This window comes from Anolis sagrei, chromosome 5, assembly GCF_037176765.1.
Source record: "Anolis sagrei isolate rAnoSag1 chromosome 5, rAnoSag1.mat, whole genome shotgun sequence".
In the NCBI taxonomy this organism is placed as follows: Eukaryota; Metazoa; Chordata; class Lepidosauria; order Squamata; family Dactyloidae; genus Anolis; species Anolis sagrei.
The window spans coordinates 1,338,980-1,357,326 of record NC_090025.1 but is presented as its reverse complement, the minus strand read 5'-3'; the positions used below and the strand labels follow the sequence as shown (position 1 = coordinate 1,357,326).

Sequence of the window (18,347 nt, the reverse complement as noted above, 5' to 3'; positions counted from 1 at the left end):
GAAGAAAAGGAAAGGGAGGAAGAAGAAGAGGAGAAGGAAGATGGAGAAATAAAGGAGGAGGAAGAAAAGGAAAGAGAGGAAGGAGAAGAGGAGAAGGAAAAGGAGGAAGGAGAGGAAGAAAAGAGAAAGAAGAAGAAGAAAAGGAAGGGGAGGGGAGGAAGAAGAGGAGGAGGCAGAGGAGGGGTCCACTCACCAGGGAGCGCAGAGGGACCCCCGGATCGGCGCCCGCCTTCCCCTTGGCTTCGCTGACCATGGCGTTGATCCTCTCCAGGCATTTGTCCAAACCAACCAGCTGTCCGTCAAGACAAAGGAAGAGAATGGGGATTAGAGACAGACAGAAAAGTACAAGAGAGGAGATTCCACCTGAACATGAGGAAGAACTTCCTGACTGTGAGAGCCGTTCAGCAGTGGAACTCTCTGCCCCGGAGGGAGTGTGGTGGAGGCTCCTTCTTTGGAAGTTTTTAACCAGAGGCTGGATGGCCATCTGTCAGGGGTGATTTGAGTGCAATTTTCCTGCTTCTTGGCAGAATGGGGTTGGACTGGATGATGACCCAGGAGGTCTCTTCAAACTCTTTGATTCTAGGATTCTATGACTGTGAGAGCCGTTCAGCAGTGGAACTCTCTGCCCCGGAGGGAGTGTGGTGGAGGCTCCTTCTTTGGAAGCTTTGAAGCAGAGGCTGGATGGCCATCTGTCAGGGGTGATTTGAATGCAATTTTCCTGCTTCTTGGCAGAAATGCAGCCTGGCACCACCTGAACTGGCATGGCTCCATGATATGGAACATAGTTTGCTAAGGTCTTGACCCGAACTACAACTCCCAGGACTCCATAGCCTTAAGCCAGGACAGGTAAACTGGGGCCCAATGGCACTCATTCTCTTCAGTGATATGAAATCATGGGATTTGTAGTTTGGGTAGACAGCAGCGCCCTTTGGCGGCGAAAGCCTTGCAAGACTACAACTCCCATCATCCCATAGCATTAATAGTAATAGTAATAGTAATAATAATAATAAGTCCCAGGGGGACTCGGGGTGGCTTACATCAGGCCACACCCAACAATACAGTAAACAATACAGTAAACACAATCCATATAAATAAAAATGTAATGTTCGTTTGTGGGATTAGCATAACTCAAAAACCACTGGACGAATGGACACCAAATTTGGACACAAGACACCTCTCAGGCCAACGAGTGACCGTCACTCATAAAAACACTGAAAAAACACAGCAGAAGAGACTTAAAAAGCCAAATATTAAAAAATACACTACAACACATGTTCAAAACCACACACACACACATATATCTGCAAACATACACATATACACAAATATACACACACACAAAGCACATATACACAGACAGCCACATCAACGTGTGGCAGGGGACGGCTAGTATAACACAAAAACACAACAGAAAATCAGAAAATAAAATACATAAGATGCAAAAACCAATATAAATAAGCGACCCAGCAGCATAAAAATCAAACATTAAAACACAAATGACCCTGTGGCAGTTAAAGTGGTTAAAAAGTGTGTCAATTCTGCACTGTAGACGCATCCGTAGTGAATATAGTTGGGATTCGTCACAATTCAGGAAGCCGCTCGCTGGTCCTGTTGCGAAATTAATTGAAATTTTGTGCTAAGAAACAAAAGAGACATGCACAAGAAGTGGAAAAAGGGAGAAATCACCAAAGAAGAATTCAAACAAATAGCCAACACCTGTAGGGAAAAGGTCCGCAAGGCTAAAGCAAAAAACGAGCTCAGACTTGCCAGGGACATTTAAAACAGTAAAAAGGGATTCTTTTCTTATGTCAGGAGAAAAAGGAAAAACAAGGAGGCGATAGGACCTTTTCGCGGAGAAGATGGGGCAATGCTGACAGACAGGGGATGATAGGGAAAAGGCAGAACTACTTTGATTCTATGATTCTATCAAATACACTGACTTATTTATTTATTTCATGTCAAAAGCACGGCATAAATAAATAAGTATAAAACTGATAAAATAAAGAGAGCAGTATCATAATTTCATATATTAGTATTACTATATCACAACATTATTATTATATACTATATAGTAATAATAATATTGTGATATAGTAATACAAATACATAAAATTACTAGCCGTCCCCTGCCACGTGTTGCTGTGGCCCAGTCTGTGTATGTGTGTTTTGTGTGTGTATATATCTGTGTTTGCATATATATATGTGGGTGTATATATGTGTGTGTACATGCGTATTGCGTATATGTGTGTATATATTTGTGTATATGTGTGTGTATATATGTGTGTTTATATGTGTACATGCATATTGTGTATATGTGTGTATATATTTGTGTATATATGTGTGTGTGTATATATGTGTGTTTATATGTGTACATGCATATTGTGTATATGTGTGTATATATTTATTTATTTATGTATATATGTGTGTGTGTATATGTGTGTGTTTATATGTGTACATCCGTATTGTGTATATGTGTGTATATATTTGTGTATATATGTATATATATTTATTTATGTATATATGTGTGTGTATATATGTGTAAGTGTATTTGTGTGTTTATATGTATACATACATATTGTGTATATGTGTATATATATTTATTTATGTATATGTGTGTGTGTGTGTGTATTTGTGTGTATATTTGTGTGTTTATATGTGTACAGGCATATTGTGTATATATTTATTTATGTATATATGTGTGTGTATATGTGTGTGTGTATATGTGTGTGTTTATATGCGTACATGCATACTGTGTATATGTGTGTATATATCTGTGTATATATCTGTGTGTATAAATGTGTGTTTATATGTATACATGCATATTGTGTATATGTGTGTATTTATTTATTTATTTATGTATATATGTGTGTATATATGTGTATGTGTATTTATTTATGTGTTTATATGTGTACATGCATATTGTGTATATGTGTGTATATATTTATTTATTTATGTATATGTGTGTGTGTATATTTGTGTGTTTATGTGTACATGCGTATTGTGTATATGTGTGTATATATTTGTGTCTATATGTGTGTATATATATGTGTGTATATATTTGTGTGTTTATATGTGTAAATGCATATTGTGTATATCTGTGTATATATTTATTTGTGTATATATGTTTGTATATATATGTGTGTGTACATTTGTGTGTTTATATGTGTACATGCATATTGTGTATATGTGTGTGCTTGTCTATATGCATATTTGTGTGTATATATGTATGTATGTGGATATGTATGTGTATATGTATATGTGTGTATTTGTGTTTGTGCATATATATACCTGTGTGTGTATGAATGTGTGCATATGTATATGAGTGTATGTATATATGATGTATTTTGGGATGGTTTAAGTCTGGTCTGCTGGGGTTTTGTGTGTGCATGTGTGTGTTTATGGTTGATGGATACTCATTGGACTGTTAGGTATGTTGTGTCCAAATTTCGTGTCAATTTGTCCAGTGGTTTTTGAGTTATGTCAATCCCACAAACGAACATTACAGTTTTATTTATATAGAAAATACTGCTCCCTCTATTTTATCAAATTTATACTAACACAATACTAATAATAATACTATATAATATAGAGTATTATTAGTAGTACTGTATTACATTACAATATATTGATTCCGGTGAGTTGGGGGCGTAAAATAGAAATCAATAATATTGATAGGGAAACGTACAAACAAAGCGCAACAGGCCAAATGCAAAACAATGCATTGCTAGGTTCTTGTGGGTTTTTTCGGGCTATAGGGCCATGTTCTAGAGGCATTCTCTCCTGACGTTTCGCCTGCATCTATGGCAAGCATCCTCAGAGGGAGTGAGGTCTGTTGGAAGTAGGAAAAATGGGTTTATATATCTGTGGAATGACCAGGGTGGGACAAAGGACTCTTGTCTGCTGGAGCTAGGTGGGAATGTTTCAGCTGATCACCTTCATTAGCATTTGAAGGCCTGCCTGAGCCTGGGAAAATCTCTTGCTGGGAGGTGTTAATCTGTGCCTGTGCATTGCTACTTGCGTTGTGCGGAAACTAGCACTCTTCAGCAGAGAAGGCTAAAGGGCTTCCAAAGCTACGGCTGCCACGACTGCATTGCATGCAACCATGGCAGGGAAGAGTGGTTCCAAAACTGTGTTAAGTCCCCAGTGCGGATGGGGAGAAAGGGAAAGCCGGACTCACCCAATGGTTGGTGCAAGGACCTTCCGCTTCGGCCAAGATGGTGCCCTTTTCGGAGAGAAGCACCACGTTGGAGTGGGTCCCTCCCCTGCAAGAAAGAACGAAAGAAAGACAGCAAAAATGAGTCCACGCAGAACCCAAAATCTTCATCATCTTGTTGTTGTTGTTGTTAGATACACAACAAGATGACTCCACAGCAAACAAGATCATTCTGGTCATATGTCGGACCCATGTGTCTCTGACTGTGTGATGTATCGGCGAATAATGCGTGCAGATCTGAGTAAGGTGGCTTTTTGCAGATGACAAGTGGTGATTTTGTCAGCGCCGATTGTTTTTAAGTGCAGGCCAAGTCTTGAGGCGCTGCACCCAGTGTGCCGACCACCCCGCAGTGTGGGGCTACCTTGCCTGGCTTGGAAATAAATAAATGATATTAAAACATATTTCTACAAAATGTGTTATGTTTGAACAAAGAACAAGCCGATTGTTTTTAAGTGCAGGCCAAGGTCTTGAGGTGCTGCACCCAGTGTGCCGACCACCCCGCAGTGTGGGGCTACCTTGCCTGGCTTGGAAATAAATGCATAATATTAAAACATGTTTCTACAAATTCATCATGTTTGAACAAAGAAAAAGCCAATTGCTTTTAAGTGCAGGCCAAGGTCTTGAGGCGCTGCACCCAGTGTGCCAATCACCATTGAGACGCCCTTGCCTGGCTTGGAAAAAAACAAATAATATTAAAACATATTTCTACAAAATGCGTTATGTCTGAACAAAGAACGAGCCGATTGCTTTTAAGTGCAGGCCAAGGTCTTGAAGCGCTGCACCCAGTGTGCCGATCACCCCGCACTGTGGGGCTACCTTGCCTGGCTTGGAAATAAATAAATAAACAAACAAATAAATAATATTATAACGTATTTCTACAACATGCATTATGTTTGAACAAAGAACAAGCCGATTGCTTTTAAGTGCAGGCCAAGGTCTTGAGGCGCTGCACCCAGTGTGCCGACCACTCTGCAGTGTGGGGCTACCTTGCCTGGCTTGGAAATAAATAAATAATATTAAAACATATTTCTACAAAATGTGTTATGTTTGAACAAACAAGCCAATTGCTTTTAAGTGCAGGCCAAGGTCTTGAGGCGCTGCACCCAGTGTGCCAATCACCATTGAGACCCTTTTTGCCTGGCTTGGAAATAAACAAATAATATTAAAACGCATTTCTACAAAATATGTATTAAAATACACAGAACAAAGATTATCAAGTATAATAAGGCGCAAGTTTTAAAATTCGTGATTAAAACCGTCTGCAAAAAGAGAGAGATTTTCAAAAAAATTTCAAAAAGTTACTTTTTTCTGCATTATGAGTCAGTTTCTGTACTATGGCCCCTGGGTAAGGGATTCCGGGAATAAGGTGTGTCTATATGGCTCGCTTAATGCACTTTAACCCCGCTTTAATTGCCAATGTGCAATGCAATGGGGTGCCTTTTTAAGAAGCTAAAGGCCTTGCAAAACTATGTCTCCCAGGATCGTGGCGGCTAAAGTGGCACAAAATCACATCCATTCCCACAGTTCCCTCGTGTCCAAGATGATGGTCCTCCAAGTGTTGAGTCTTGGTGGTGGGTCCATTGGTGGCTGTAGAGACCTATTCTTGACCAGCACGTTCTTTTGTATTGAGGACATCGGTTTGCAGGTGGAAGGCGATCCCAACAAGGGCCCTCCTCCTCCTGACATGAGTTTCCCTTTCGCCCTCCATTCGTGTCTCGTTGAATTCCACAGCACTCTTGGTCACAGCTGACCTCCAGGTCTTCCCAGTTCTCTCTCAGTGACCCTGCCACAGTTTTTAAGGTTGGGGTTGGCTTGACGCGCCTTCCTCTTGGCACGTTTCTCTCTTTCGCCCTCCATTCGTGCCTCTTGAAATTCCGCAGCACTGCTGGTCACAGCTGACCTCCAGCTGGAGCGCTCAAGGGCCAGGGCTTCCCAGTTCTCAGTGTCTATGCCACAGATTTTAAGGTTGGCTTTGAGACCATCTTTAAATCTCTTTTCCTGCCCTCCAACATTCCGTTTTCCATTCTTGAGTTGGAAGTAGAGTAACTGTGATCTTTGGGCCTTCTGACACGTGGCATTCAGTCCAGTGGAATTGATGGTGGAGGACCATTGCTTCAATGCTGGTGGTCTTTGCTTCTTCTTCCAGGACACTTGTCCTCCTGCCTTCCCAAGAGATTTGCAGGTTTCTTCGGAGGCAACACTGATGGAATCAGTCCAGGAATTGAGTGCAACATCTGTAGACAGTCCATGTTTCGTTTTTTCATTTCCACATTTCTATTATTATTGTTATTGTTCAATGTATTGTCAAAGGCTTTCATGGCCAAAATCACTGGGTTGTTGTAGGATTTTTCAGGCTATATGGCCATGTTCTAGAGGCATTCTCTCCTGACGTTTCGCCTGCATCTACGGCAAGCATCCTCAGTGGTAGTGAGGTCTGTTGGAACTAGGAAACAAACAAGGGCATCTAATCACCTCTCAACAATAGTTTGCTCCAGGCACTGTCAGGCCATTATATGCTAATCAAGGGGGTCAGTTGAAACATTTCCACCTAGCTCCAGCAGACAAGAGTCCTTTGTCCCACCCTGGTCATTCCACAGATGTATAAACCCCTTTTCCTAGTTCCAACAGACCTCACTACCTCTGAGGATGCTTGCCATAGATGCAGGCGAAATGTCAGGAGAGAATGCCTCTAGACCATGGCCATACAGCCCGAAAAAACCTACAACAACCCATTGTTATTGTTATTATGTTATTGTTGCAGTTTCATTCATACAGAAGGTTAGAAGATCATGGGAATTACTCCCAAAAAATAAGTCCATGGGATATGTGTTTGACTTTCCTTTTATTATTAGGAGGACTGTGGAGCCCTATTCTTGATCTGCATCTTCTTCCTTCCGCAGTGAGGGCATCAGTTTCCAGGTGGAAGGCGGTCCCAGTCTGGGTTGGCTTGACGCGCCTTCCTCTTGGTACGTTTCTCACTTCGCCCTCCATTTGTGCCTCTTCAAAATCTGCAGCACTGCTGGTCACAGCTGACTTCCAGCTGGAGTGCTCAAGGGCCAGGGATTCCCAGTTCTTAGTGTCTATGCCATATCATTGCTATGATACTTCACCTTGTTGATGGGAAGTTTCCCACTGGAGTGGAAATAATCTATTGGACTGAAAGCCAAAACCAAGGTTACAACAACATCTGTTATAGAACTCCAGTATGCTGATGACAACATCGTCTGTGTGCATTCAGAAGAAGACCCACAAGCCACTCTAAACACCTTCGCAGAAGCATACGAGAAGCTCGGCCTGTCATTGAACATTGAAAAAACCAAAATGCTCTTCCAGCAGTCACCAGCCAACCCCTCTCCAATGCCAGAGATACAACTTAATGGTGTCACATTAGAAAACGTTGATCATTTCCGCTCGCTTGGCAGCCACCTCTCCACCAAAGTCAACATCGACGCCGAAATACAACACCGCCTGAGCTCTGCAAGTGCAGCATTTTCCCGAATGAAGCAGAGAGTGTTTGAGAAACCAGGACATCCATAGGGAGACCAAGGGGCTTGTTGAGAAAGCAAAATCCTCCCAACCCTGCTATACGCCTGCGAAACGTGGACTGCCTACAGATGTCAACACTGAGACTGAAATACAACACCACCTGAGCTTTGCGAGTGCAGCATTCTTCCGAATGAAGCAGATAGTGTTTGAGGACCGGGCCGTTCATAGGGAGACGAAGGGGCTTGTTTATAAAGCTATTGTCTTCCCAACCCTGCTATACGCCTGCGAAACGTGGACTGTCTACAGATGTCAACACTGAGACTGAAATACAACACCACCTGAGCTCTGCGAGTGCAGCATTCTTCCGAATGAAGCAGATAGTGTTTGAGGACCGGGCCATTCATAGGGAGACGAAGGGGCTTGTTTATAAAGCTATTGTCTTCCCAACCCTGCTATACGCCTGCGAAACGTGGACTGTCTACAGATGTCAACACTGAGACTGAAATACAACACCACCTGAGCTCTGCAAGTGCAGCATTTTTCCGAACAAAGGAGAGAGTGTTTGAGAAACCAGGACATCCATAGGGAGATCAAGGGGCTTGTTGAGAAAGCAAAATCCTCCCAACCCTGCTCTATGCCTGCGAAACGTGGACTGTCTACAGATGTCAACACTGAGACTGAAATACAGCACCACCTGAGCTTTGCGAGTGCAGCATTCTTCTGAATGAAGCAGATAGTGTTTGAGGACCGGGCCATTCATAGGGAGACGAAGGGGCTTGTTTATAAAGCTATTGTCTTCCCAACCCTGCTATATGCCTGCGAAACGTGGACTGTCTACAGATGTCAACACTGAGACTGAAATACAACACCACCTGAGCTCTGCAAGTGCAGCATTTTTCTGAACAAAACAGAGAGTGTTTGAGAAACCAGGACATCCATAGGGAGACCAAGGGGCTTGTTGAGAAAGCAAAATCCTCCCAACCCTGCTCTACGCCTGCGAAACGTGGACTGTCTACAGATGTCAACACTGAGACTGAAATACAACACCACCTGAGCTCTGCAAGTGCAGCATTCGTCCGAATGAAGCAGAGAGTGTTTGAGGACCGGGACATCCGGAGGGAGACAAAGAGGCTTGTTGATAAAGCAAAATCCTCCCAACCCTGCTCTATGCCTGTGAGACGTGGACTGTCTACAGACGTCACATGCAACTCTTGGAACGATTCCATCAGCGCTGCCTCCGGAAAATCCTGCAAATCTCTTGGGAAGACAAGCGGACAAACGTCAGCGTGCTGGAAGAAGAAGCAGAGACCACCAGCATTGAAGCCATGTTCTTCTGCCATCAACTCCACTGGACCGGCCACACTGGCCACATGCCCCATCGTCTCTCCCATCCATTCTCATGTAAACAACTTTGGAGATGCCAGATTTCGGGATGAGAAACACTCAGTTCCCAAGTTCTGCTCAAAGGCGTGCTTGCTTGCTTGCTTGTTTTCTGTCTCTTTTGCAAAGGTCTCTCCAGAAAGGCCATCCCTCTCTCTCTTTGGGAAGAAAGGCCAAACTGTTCTCTCTCAAGAATGCATGGCTCCCAAATACACGGTTGCGTCAGAGGATGCAGAAAATTCCCCCAAATTAAAAATATACTGCTTTTCGGGAAGTGGCAAAAGCAAGGCTCCCCCGTGACTTGGGTGGGGACCGGCTCTTGCAAAAAGCGGGGAAGCCAAGGCACATCCGCACTGGATAACTAACGCAGTTTTGCACCGCTTTAATGAATGTGACTCCGTGCCATGGTTTTGCAAGGCTAAAAAGGTGCATCCACCCGGGAGGATTAGTTCAATTTCCCACCTGCCCTTGGCTAATATATATTTTATAGTATTGTGATTATTATTTATATGTATTATTATTATATTTATATTTTATAGTATTATGATTATGAAGTGTGGTTCATATATATCTTATAGTATTGTTATTATTATTTATATGTATTACTAATATATTATTATTTATATTTTATAGTATTATAATTATGAGGTTGTGGCTCATATATATTTTATAGTATTGCTATTAGCATTGTTTATATGTATTATTAATATATTATTATTTATATTTTATAATATTATGATTATAAGGTTGTGGCTCAAATATATTTTATAGTATTGTTATTATTATTTATATGTATTATTAATATATTATTATTTATATTTTATAGTATTATGATTATGAGGTTGTGGCTCATATATTTTATAGTATTGTTATTATTATTTATATGTATTATTAGCATATTATTATTTATATTTTATCATTTTATGATGATTATTATAATCACCAATAATAATATGTAATATTGTATATTATTATTGTTATTATTATTATTATTATTTTGAGGTTATTGTCATCATGTAGTATTATGATGATGAGATGATGATTATCAATATTATTATTATTATGTTATTATAATAAATAATAATATTTAATATTTTATAGTATTATTATTATGAGGTCATTATCATCACCAACAATAACATGTAATATTTTATATTATTATTATTATTTTGAGGTTATTGTCATCATGTGGTATTATTATGAGATGATGATTATCAATATTATTATTATATTATCATCAATAATATTTAATATTTTATAGTATTATTATTATGAGGCCATTATCATCACCAACAATAATATGTAATATTGTACATTATTATTATTATTATTATTATTTGGACTTATTATCATCATCAATATTATTATAATTACTATTTTGAAGTTATTATCACCAATAATATGTAATATTTATATTATTATTATTATTATCATGAGGTTATTATCATTATTATTATTGAGTTTATTATCATCATCATTATTATTATGAAGCTATTATCACCAATAATAATATGTAATATTTTATATTATTATTATTTTGTGGTTATTATCATCATGTAGTATTATTGTTATGAGATGATTATCATCAATAATAATAATAATAATATATTACTAGGTTATTATCGTCAATAATAATATGTAATATTTTATAGTATTATTATTATTATTATTTTGAGGTTATTATCATCATGTAATATTATTGTTATGAGATGATTACTACTATTATTATTTTGAACTTATTATCATCATATATTATTATTATTATTTTGAAGCTATCATCATCAATAATAATATTTAATATTTTATAGTATTATTATTTTATTATTTTGAGGTTATTATCATCATGTAGTATTATTGTTATGAGATGATTATAATCAATAATAATAATATATTACTAGGTTATTATCGTCAATAATAATATGTAATATTTTATAGTATTATTATTATTATTTTGAGGTTATTATCATGTAATATTATTGTTATGAGATGATTATTTTCATCAATAATATATTATTATTATTATTATTATGAGGTTATTATCATCAATTATAATATTTAATATTTTGTAGTATTTTATTTTACATTAATACTATTATTATTTTGAACTTATTATCATCATATATTATTATTATTTTGAAGCTATCATCATCAATAATAATATTTAATATTTTATAGTATTATTATTATTATTTTGAGGTTATTATCATCATGTAATATTATTGTTATGAGATTATTATTTTCATCAATAATATATTATTATTATTATTATTATTATTATTATGAGGTTATTATCATCAATTATAATATTTAATATTTTGTAGTATTTTATTTTACATTAATACTATTATTATTTTGAACTTATTATCATCATATATTATTATTATTTTGAAGCTATCATCATCAATAATAATATTTAATATTTTATAGTATTATTATTATTATTTTGAGGTTATTATCATCATGTAATATTATTGTTATGAGGTTATTATTTTCATCAATAATATATTATTATTATTATTATGAGGTTATTATCATCAATTATAATATTTAATATTTTATAGTATTATTATTATTGTGAAGTTATTATCATCATCAATAATAACAATAATTATATAATATTTTACATTCCCATTATTGCAATTTTGAGGTTATTCTACTCATCATCCTAACAAACCACAATGTTTTTGCAGTTCAATAAACTTTCCCCATGTTTTTAATGAGAGACCCAATTAGGAAACCCAGCATCACACTGTTTGCAGAGTGCAATCAAGGCAGAGAATAATGCACGTTGCCTTTGGATAGGCATTTTGTAGAAATAGGCTGTAAGCATGTGCATTTGGTAGAATTATGGTGCATTTCCGGCTGCATTGCATTGCCTTGCCTTGCCTTGCCTTGCCTGGGACTCACCCTTCAACGCCTCCAAAGAGCGACGCCATGCCTGCACAGGGAGTGGGCGGAGCTTGCCCGGGACTTCCGCGTACAAGCCACGCCCTCCTTTTGGGTCACGCCCCCTTGTGGGCGTGGCTTAAGCCTGCAAGAAGAATAGGAGGAAAGGAATTGCATCCTCAAAGTTGCTTATTATTATTACTACTACTACTATCATATTATTATTATTATTATTTATTCTCCATTAGGAGACTAAAAGAGGCTTATTATTATTATTGTATATTAGTAATAATAATAATATTAATAATAATGTTTTAATAATTATTTATATCCCAATTTTTTTCTCCATTAGGAGACTAAAAGAGGCTTATTATTATAATTGTATATTACTATCATATTATTATTATTAATAATATTTTAATTATGACTTATTCTCCATTAGGAAACTTATTTATTTATTTGTCGTGTCAGAGCAATCAGTCCAATTATATTACATTTGTAACACAAACAAAGCAAACAAACAGACAAATACAAAATTTGTGAGTTCGATAGTGGATTAAATGTCTTTTGACCAGTCTCTGGCCCCTTGGAGTGCCTCTGGTGTTGCCACAAGAAGGTCCTCCCTTGTGCATCATGTGGCAGGGCTCAGGTTGCATTGCAGCAGGTGGTCAGTGGTTTGCTCCTCTCCGCACTCGCATGTCGTGGACTCCACGTTGGGGCCCCATTTCTGAAGGTTGGCTCTGCATCTCGTGGTGCCAAAGCGCAGTCTGTTCAGCACCTTCCAAGTCGCCCTGTCTTCTGTGTGCCCAGGGGGGAGTCCCTTATTTGGTATCAGTTCTGGGTTTGAGCCTGCCACTTTTGGACTCTCGCTTGCTGAGGTGTTCCAGCGAGTGACTCTGTAGATCTTAGAAAACTATGTCTGGATTTAAGTCGTGGATGTGCTGGCTGATACCCAAACAAGGGATGAGCTGGAGATGTCTCTGCCTTGGTCCTTTCACTGTTGGCTGCTACTTCCCGGCGGATGTCAGGTGGTGCAATGCCGGCTAAGCAGTGTAATTTCTCCATTGGTGTAGGGCGCAGACACCCCGTGATAATGCAGCATGTCTCATTAAGAGCCACATCCACTGTTTTAGCGTGGTGAGATGTGTTCCACACCGGGCATGCGTACTCAGCAGCAGAGTAGCATAGCACAAGGGCAGATGTCTTCACTGTGTCTGGTTGTGATCCCCAGGTTGTGCCAGTCAGCTTTCGTATGATATTGTTTCTAGTACACACTTTTTGCTTGATGTTCAGGCAGTGCTTCTTGTAGGTCAGAGCACGGTCCAGAGTGACTCCTCCCAGGTACGTGGGTGTGCTGCAATGCTCCCGTGGGATTCCTTCCTTCCCAGGTAATCATCCTCAGAGCTCGGGATGCTTGCCTATTCTTAAGGTGAAAGGCACATGTCTGTGTTTTAGATGGATTAGGGATCAGTTGGTTTTCCCTGTAATAGGCAGTAAGAGCACCTAGAGCTTCGGAGAGCTTCTGTTCAACCACCTCAAAGTTCCCTGCTTGAGTGGTGATGGCACGATCATCAGCATAGATGAAGCTCTCTGTCCCTTCTGGCAGTGGCTGGTCATTTGTGTAGATGTGGAACATGGATGGAGCAAGCACGCTCCCCTGAGTCAGGCCGTTCTTCTGTTTCCGCCATCTGCTTCTTTGATCCTGGAACTCAACAAAGAAGCTCCTGTTTTGTAGCAGGTTTCCTATGAGGCAGGTGAGGTGGTCGTCCTTTGTGATATTATATATATAATATATGATTAGGGATCAGCTGTTTTTCCCTGTAATAGGCAGTAAGAGCACCTAGAGCTTCGGAGAGCTTCTGTTCAACCATCTCAAAGCTCCCTGCTTGAGCGGTGATGGCACTATCATCAGCATAGATGAAGCTCTCTGTCCCTTCTGGCAGTGGCTGGTCATTTGTGTAGATGTTGAACATGGATGGAGCAAGCACGCTCCCCTGAAGCAGGCCGTTCTTCTGTTTCCGCCATCTGCTTCTCTGGCCCTGGAACTCAACCAAAAAGCTCCTGTTTTGTAGCAGGTTTCCTATGAGGCGGGTGAGGTGGTCGTCCTTTGTGATATTATATATATGATATATGATATGGGATCAGCTGCTTTTCCCTGTAAATAGGCAGTAAGAGCACCTAGAGCTTCGGAGAGCTTCTGTTCAACCATCTCAAAGCTCCCTGCTTGAGCGGTGATGGCACGATCATCAGCATAGATGAAGCTCTCTGTCCCTTCTGGCAGTGGCTGGTCATTTGTGTAGATGTTGAACATGGATGGAGCAAGCATGCTCCCCTGATTCAGGCCGTTCTTCTGTTTCCGCCATCTGCTTCTCTGGCCCTGGAACTCAACCAAAAAGCTCCTGTTCTGTAGCAGGTTTCCTATGAGGCGGGTGAGGTGGTAGTCTCAACCCATCTCAAAGCTCCCTGCTTGAGCGGTGATGGCGCAATCATCAGCATAGATGAACCTCTCTGTCCCTTCTGGCAGTGGCTGGTCATTTGTGTCGATGTTGAACATGGATGGAGCAAGCACGCTCCCCTGAGGCAGGCCGTTCTTCTGTTTCCGCCATCTGCTTCTCTGGCCCTGGAACTCAACAAAAATGCTCCTGTTTTGTAGCAGGTTTCCTATGAGGCGGGTGAGGTGGTCGTCCTTTGTGATATTATATATATGATATATGATATGGGATCAGCTGGTTTTCCCTGCAATAGGCAATAAGAGCACCTAGAGCTTTGGAGAGCTTCTGTTCAACCATCTCAAAGCTCCCTGCTTGAGCGGTGATGGCACGATCATCAGCATAGATGAAGCTCTCTGTCCCTTCTGGCAGTGGCTGGTCATTTGTGTCGATGTTGAACATGGATGGAGCAAGCACGCTCCCCGGAGGCAGGCCGTCCTTCTGTTTCCGCCATCTGCTTCTCTGGCCCTGGAACTCAACAAAGAAGCTCCTGTTTGGTAGCTGATTTCCTTGAGTGGTGATGGCACGATCATCAGCATAGATGAAGCTCTCTGTCCCTTCTGGCAGCGGCTGGTCATTTGTGTAGATGTTGAACATGGATGGAGCAAGCACGCTCCCCGGAGGCAGGCCGTTCTTCTGTTTCCGCCATCGGCTTCTCTGGCCCTGGAACTCAACAAAGAAGCTCCTGTTCAGTAGCTGATTTCCTTGAGCGGTGATGGCACGATCATCAGCATAGATGAAGCTCTCTGTCCCTTCTGGCAGTGGCTGGTCATTTGTGTAGATGTTGAACATGGAAGGAGCAAGCACGCTCCCCTGAGGCAGGCCGTTCTTCTGTTTCCGCCATCTGCTTCTCTGGCCCTGGAACTCAACAAAGAAGCTCCTGTTTTGTAGCAGGTTTCCTATGAGGCGGGTGAGGTGGTCGGCCTTTGGGATACTATACATTTTTCTCAGGAGGAGGCGGCGGTGGTTCACAGTCTCATAGGCTGCTGACAGGTCTATGAAGACGACTCCTGTGATCTGCTGCCTTTCAAAGCCATCTTCTATGTGCTGAGTCAGGTTCAGCACTTGCGATGTGCAGCTTCTGCCTTTCCTGAAGCCAGCTTGGACTGTGGTAGAGATACACTGAACATGACTGCCATGGCAAGGGATGTCCAGCAGGGGGAGATCCAGGGTCAGGTTTGCAGCCTAGGAAGCCAAACAAAGGGTGTTCTCAAAAGCTTTCATGGCTGGAATCACTGGGTTGCTGTGAGTTTTCCGGGCTGTCTGGCAGGTTGTGAGGTCTGTTGGAAACTAGGCAAGTGTGGAATAATGTCCAGGATGGGAGAAAAAACTCTTGTCTGTTGGAGGCAAATGTGAATGTTCCCATTGGTCACCTTGATTAGCATTGGATAGCCTTGCAGCTTCAAGGCTTGGCTGCTTTTTGCCTGGGGGAATCCTTTGTTGGGAGGTGGTTAGCTGGCCCTGATTGTTTCTTGTCTGGAATTCCCCTGGTTTTGAGTGATGTTCTTTATTTACTGTCCTGATTTCAGACCTCGCAACCTCTGCCAATGCATATTATTATTATATTCTTTATTTTAAAATTGTTATATTATTACATTATATTACATTATTCTATCAATATATTTTCTATTATATTATACTATTATATTATTATATTACTATTTTATAATATATTATTATATTCTTCTATGTTATTATTATTCTATTATTGTTATATCCTATTATTATATTCTATTATTCTATTAATATATTTTCTATTCTTATATTCTTATTATATTCTTTCTTAGGTTATTATTTTATATTATATTATAATACTATTCTATTATTGTTATATCCTATTATTATATTCTACTATTCTATTAATATATTTTCTATTATTATATTACATTATTGTATGTTTTATTATATTATTATTATATTATTATTCTATTCTATTATCTCCTATTAATATATTCTACTATTCTATTAATATATTTTCTATTAATATATTTTATTGTTATTCTATTCTTTATTATATTACTATTTTATATTATATTATTCTATTATTCTTCTATTATTCTATTCTATTATTATTCTATTCTATTATATTTTACTATTCTGTTAATATATTTTCTATTATTATATTACATTATTATTATATTCTTTATTACCATTTTATATTGTATTATTATATTATTATTTTATTCTATTATTTGATTATTGTTATATCCTATTATTATAATCTACTTTTATATTAATGTATTTTATTATTATATTATTTTATATTACTATTTTATATTATATTATATTATATTATTATTCTATTCTATTATTATTCTATTAATGTTATATCTTATTATTATAATCTACTATTATATTAATGTATTTTATTATTATATTATTTTATATTACTATTTTATATTATATTATATTATATTATTATTCTATTCTATTATTCTATTAATGTTATATCTTATTATTATATTCTACTATTCTATTAATATATTTTCTATTATTATATTATATTAATTATTATATTACTATATTATATTATATTATTCCGCTATTCTATTATTATTCTATTATTGCTATATCCTATTATATTCTATTATTCTATTAATATTATATTATTATATTATTATATTAATTATTATATTACTATATTATTATATTCTACTATTCCATTAATATATTTTCTATTATTATATTATATTATTATATTAATTATTATATTACTATATTATATTATTATATTTTACTATTCTATTAATATATTTTCTATTATATTATACTATTATATTATTATATTACTATTTTATATTATATTATTATTCTATGCTATTATTATTCTATTGTTGCTATATCCTATTATTACATTCTATTATTCTATGAATATATTTTCTATTATTATATTAATTATTATACTACTATTTTATATTATTATATCCTTCTATTCCATTATATTCTATTATTGTTATATCCTATTAATTATTATATTCTACTATATTCTATAATTATTACATTATTTATTATATTACTATTTTCTATTCTATTATTATATTATTCTATTCTATTATTCTATTATTACTATATCCTATTATTATATTATTCTATTAATATATTTTCTATTCTATTATTATATTAATTTTTATATTCCTATCCTGTTATTATATTCTACTATTCTATTAATGTATTTTCTATTATTATATTACATTATTATTATATTCTTTATTATATTACTATTTATATTATATTATTATATTCTTCTATCCTATTATTACATTCTATTATTCTATGAATATATTTTCTATTATTATATTAATTATTATACTACTATTTTATATTGTTATATCCTATTCTATTATATTCTATTATTGTTATATCCTATTCTATTATTATTTATTTATTTATTTGCTTTATTTCTATACCGCATTTTTCAGCCCAAACAGGCGACTCAATGCGGTTTACAAGGTACAAATGATCATAACAGTGTCAGTGCAATTAAAAACACAACAAATGTAACAACAGGATCAACAACACCGATCCACAACAATTAACAAACAACATGAAACAAACATAGCGCCTCAATGAAATCAGATCCGAACTCATAATCCTTGTGTCAATTCCTATGTTCCATTATATTATATATAATATAATATTAATAATATTAATATTAATATTAATAATATAATATTAATAATATTAATATTATATTCTACTATATTCTATTTTTATTATATTATTTATTATATTACTATTTTTATATTCTGTTCTATTCTATTTTATATTATATTGTATATTATATATTTTATTATATTTTATATTTTATTATATTTTATATTATGTTATATTATATTATGTTATAGTATATTATATTATGTTATATTTTATTATATTTTATATTTTATATTATA

General features: G+C 36.9%; 1 protein-coding gene across 1 annotated transcript in view; it reads right to left on the bottom strand.

Moving 5' to 3' along the window:
* NAGK (N-acetylglucosamine kinase) overlaps nt 1–12,086 on the bottom strand; it is a 34,149-nt gene extending 22,063 nt beyond the window's left edge. The window contains exons 1-3 of the mRNA XM_067468428.1: nt 11,987–12,086; nt 4,178–4,262; nt 194–292 (exon numbers count right to left, since the gene is read on the bottom strand). Coding sequence (XP_067324529.1) covers nt 194–292; nt 4,178–4,262; nt 11,987–12,015 — 213 coding nt within the window. The 5' untranslated portion in view covers nt 12,016–12,086. The remainder of the gene's footprint in view (nt 1–193; nt 293–4,177; nt 4,263–11,986) is intronic.
* Between the last annotated feature and the right edge of the window lie 6,261 nt (nt 12,087–18,347).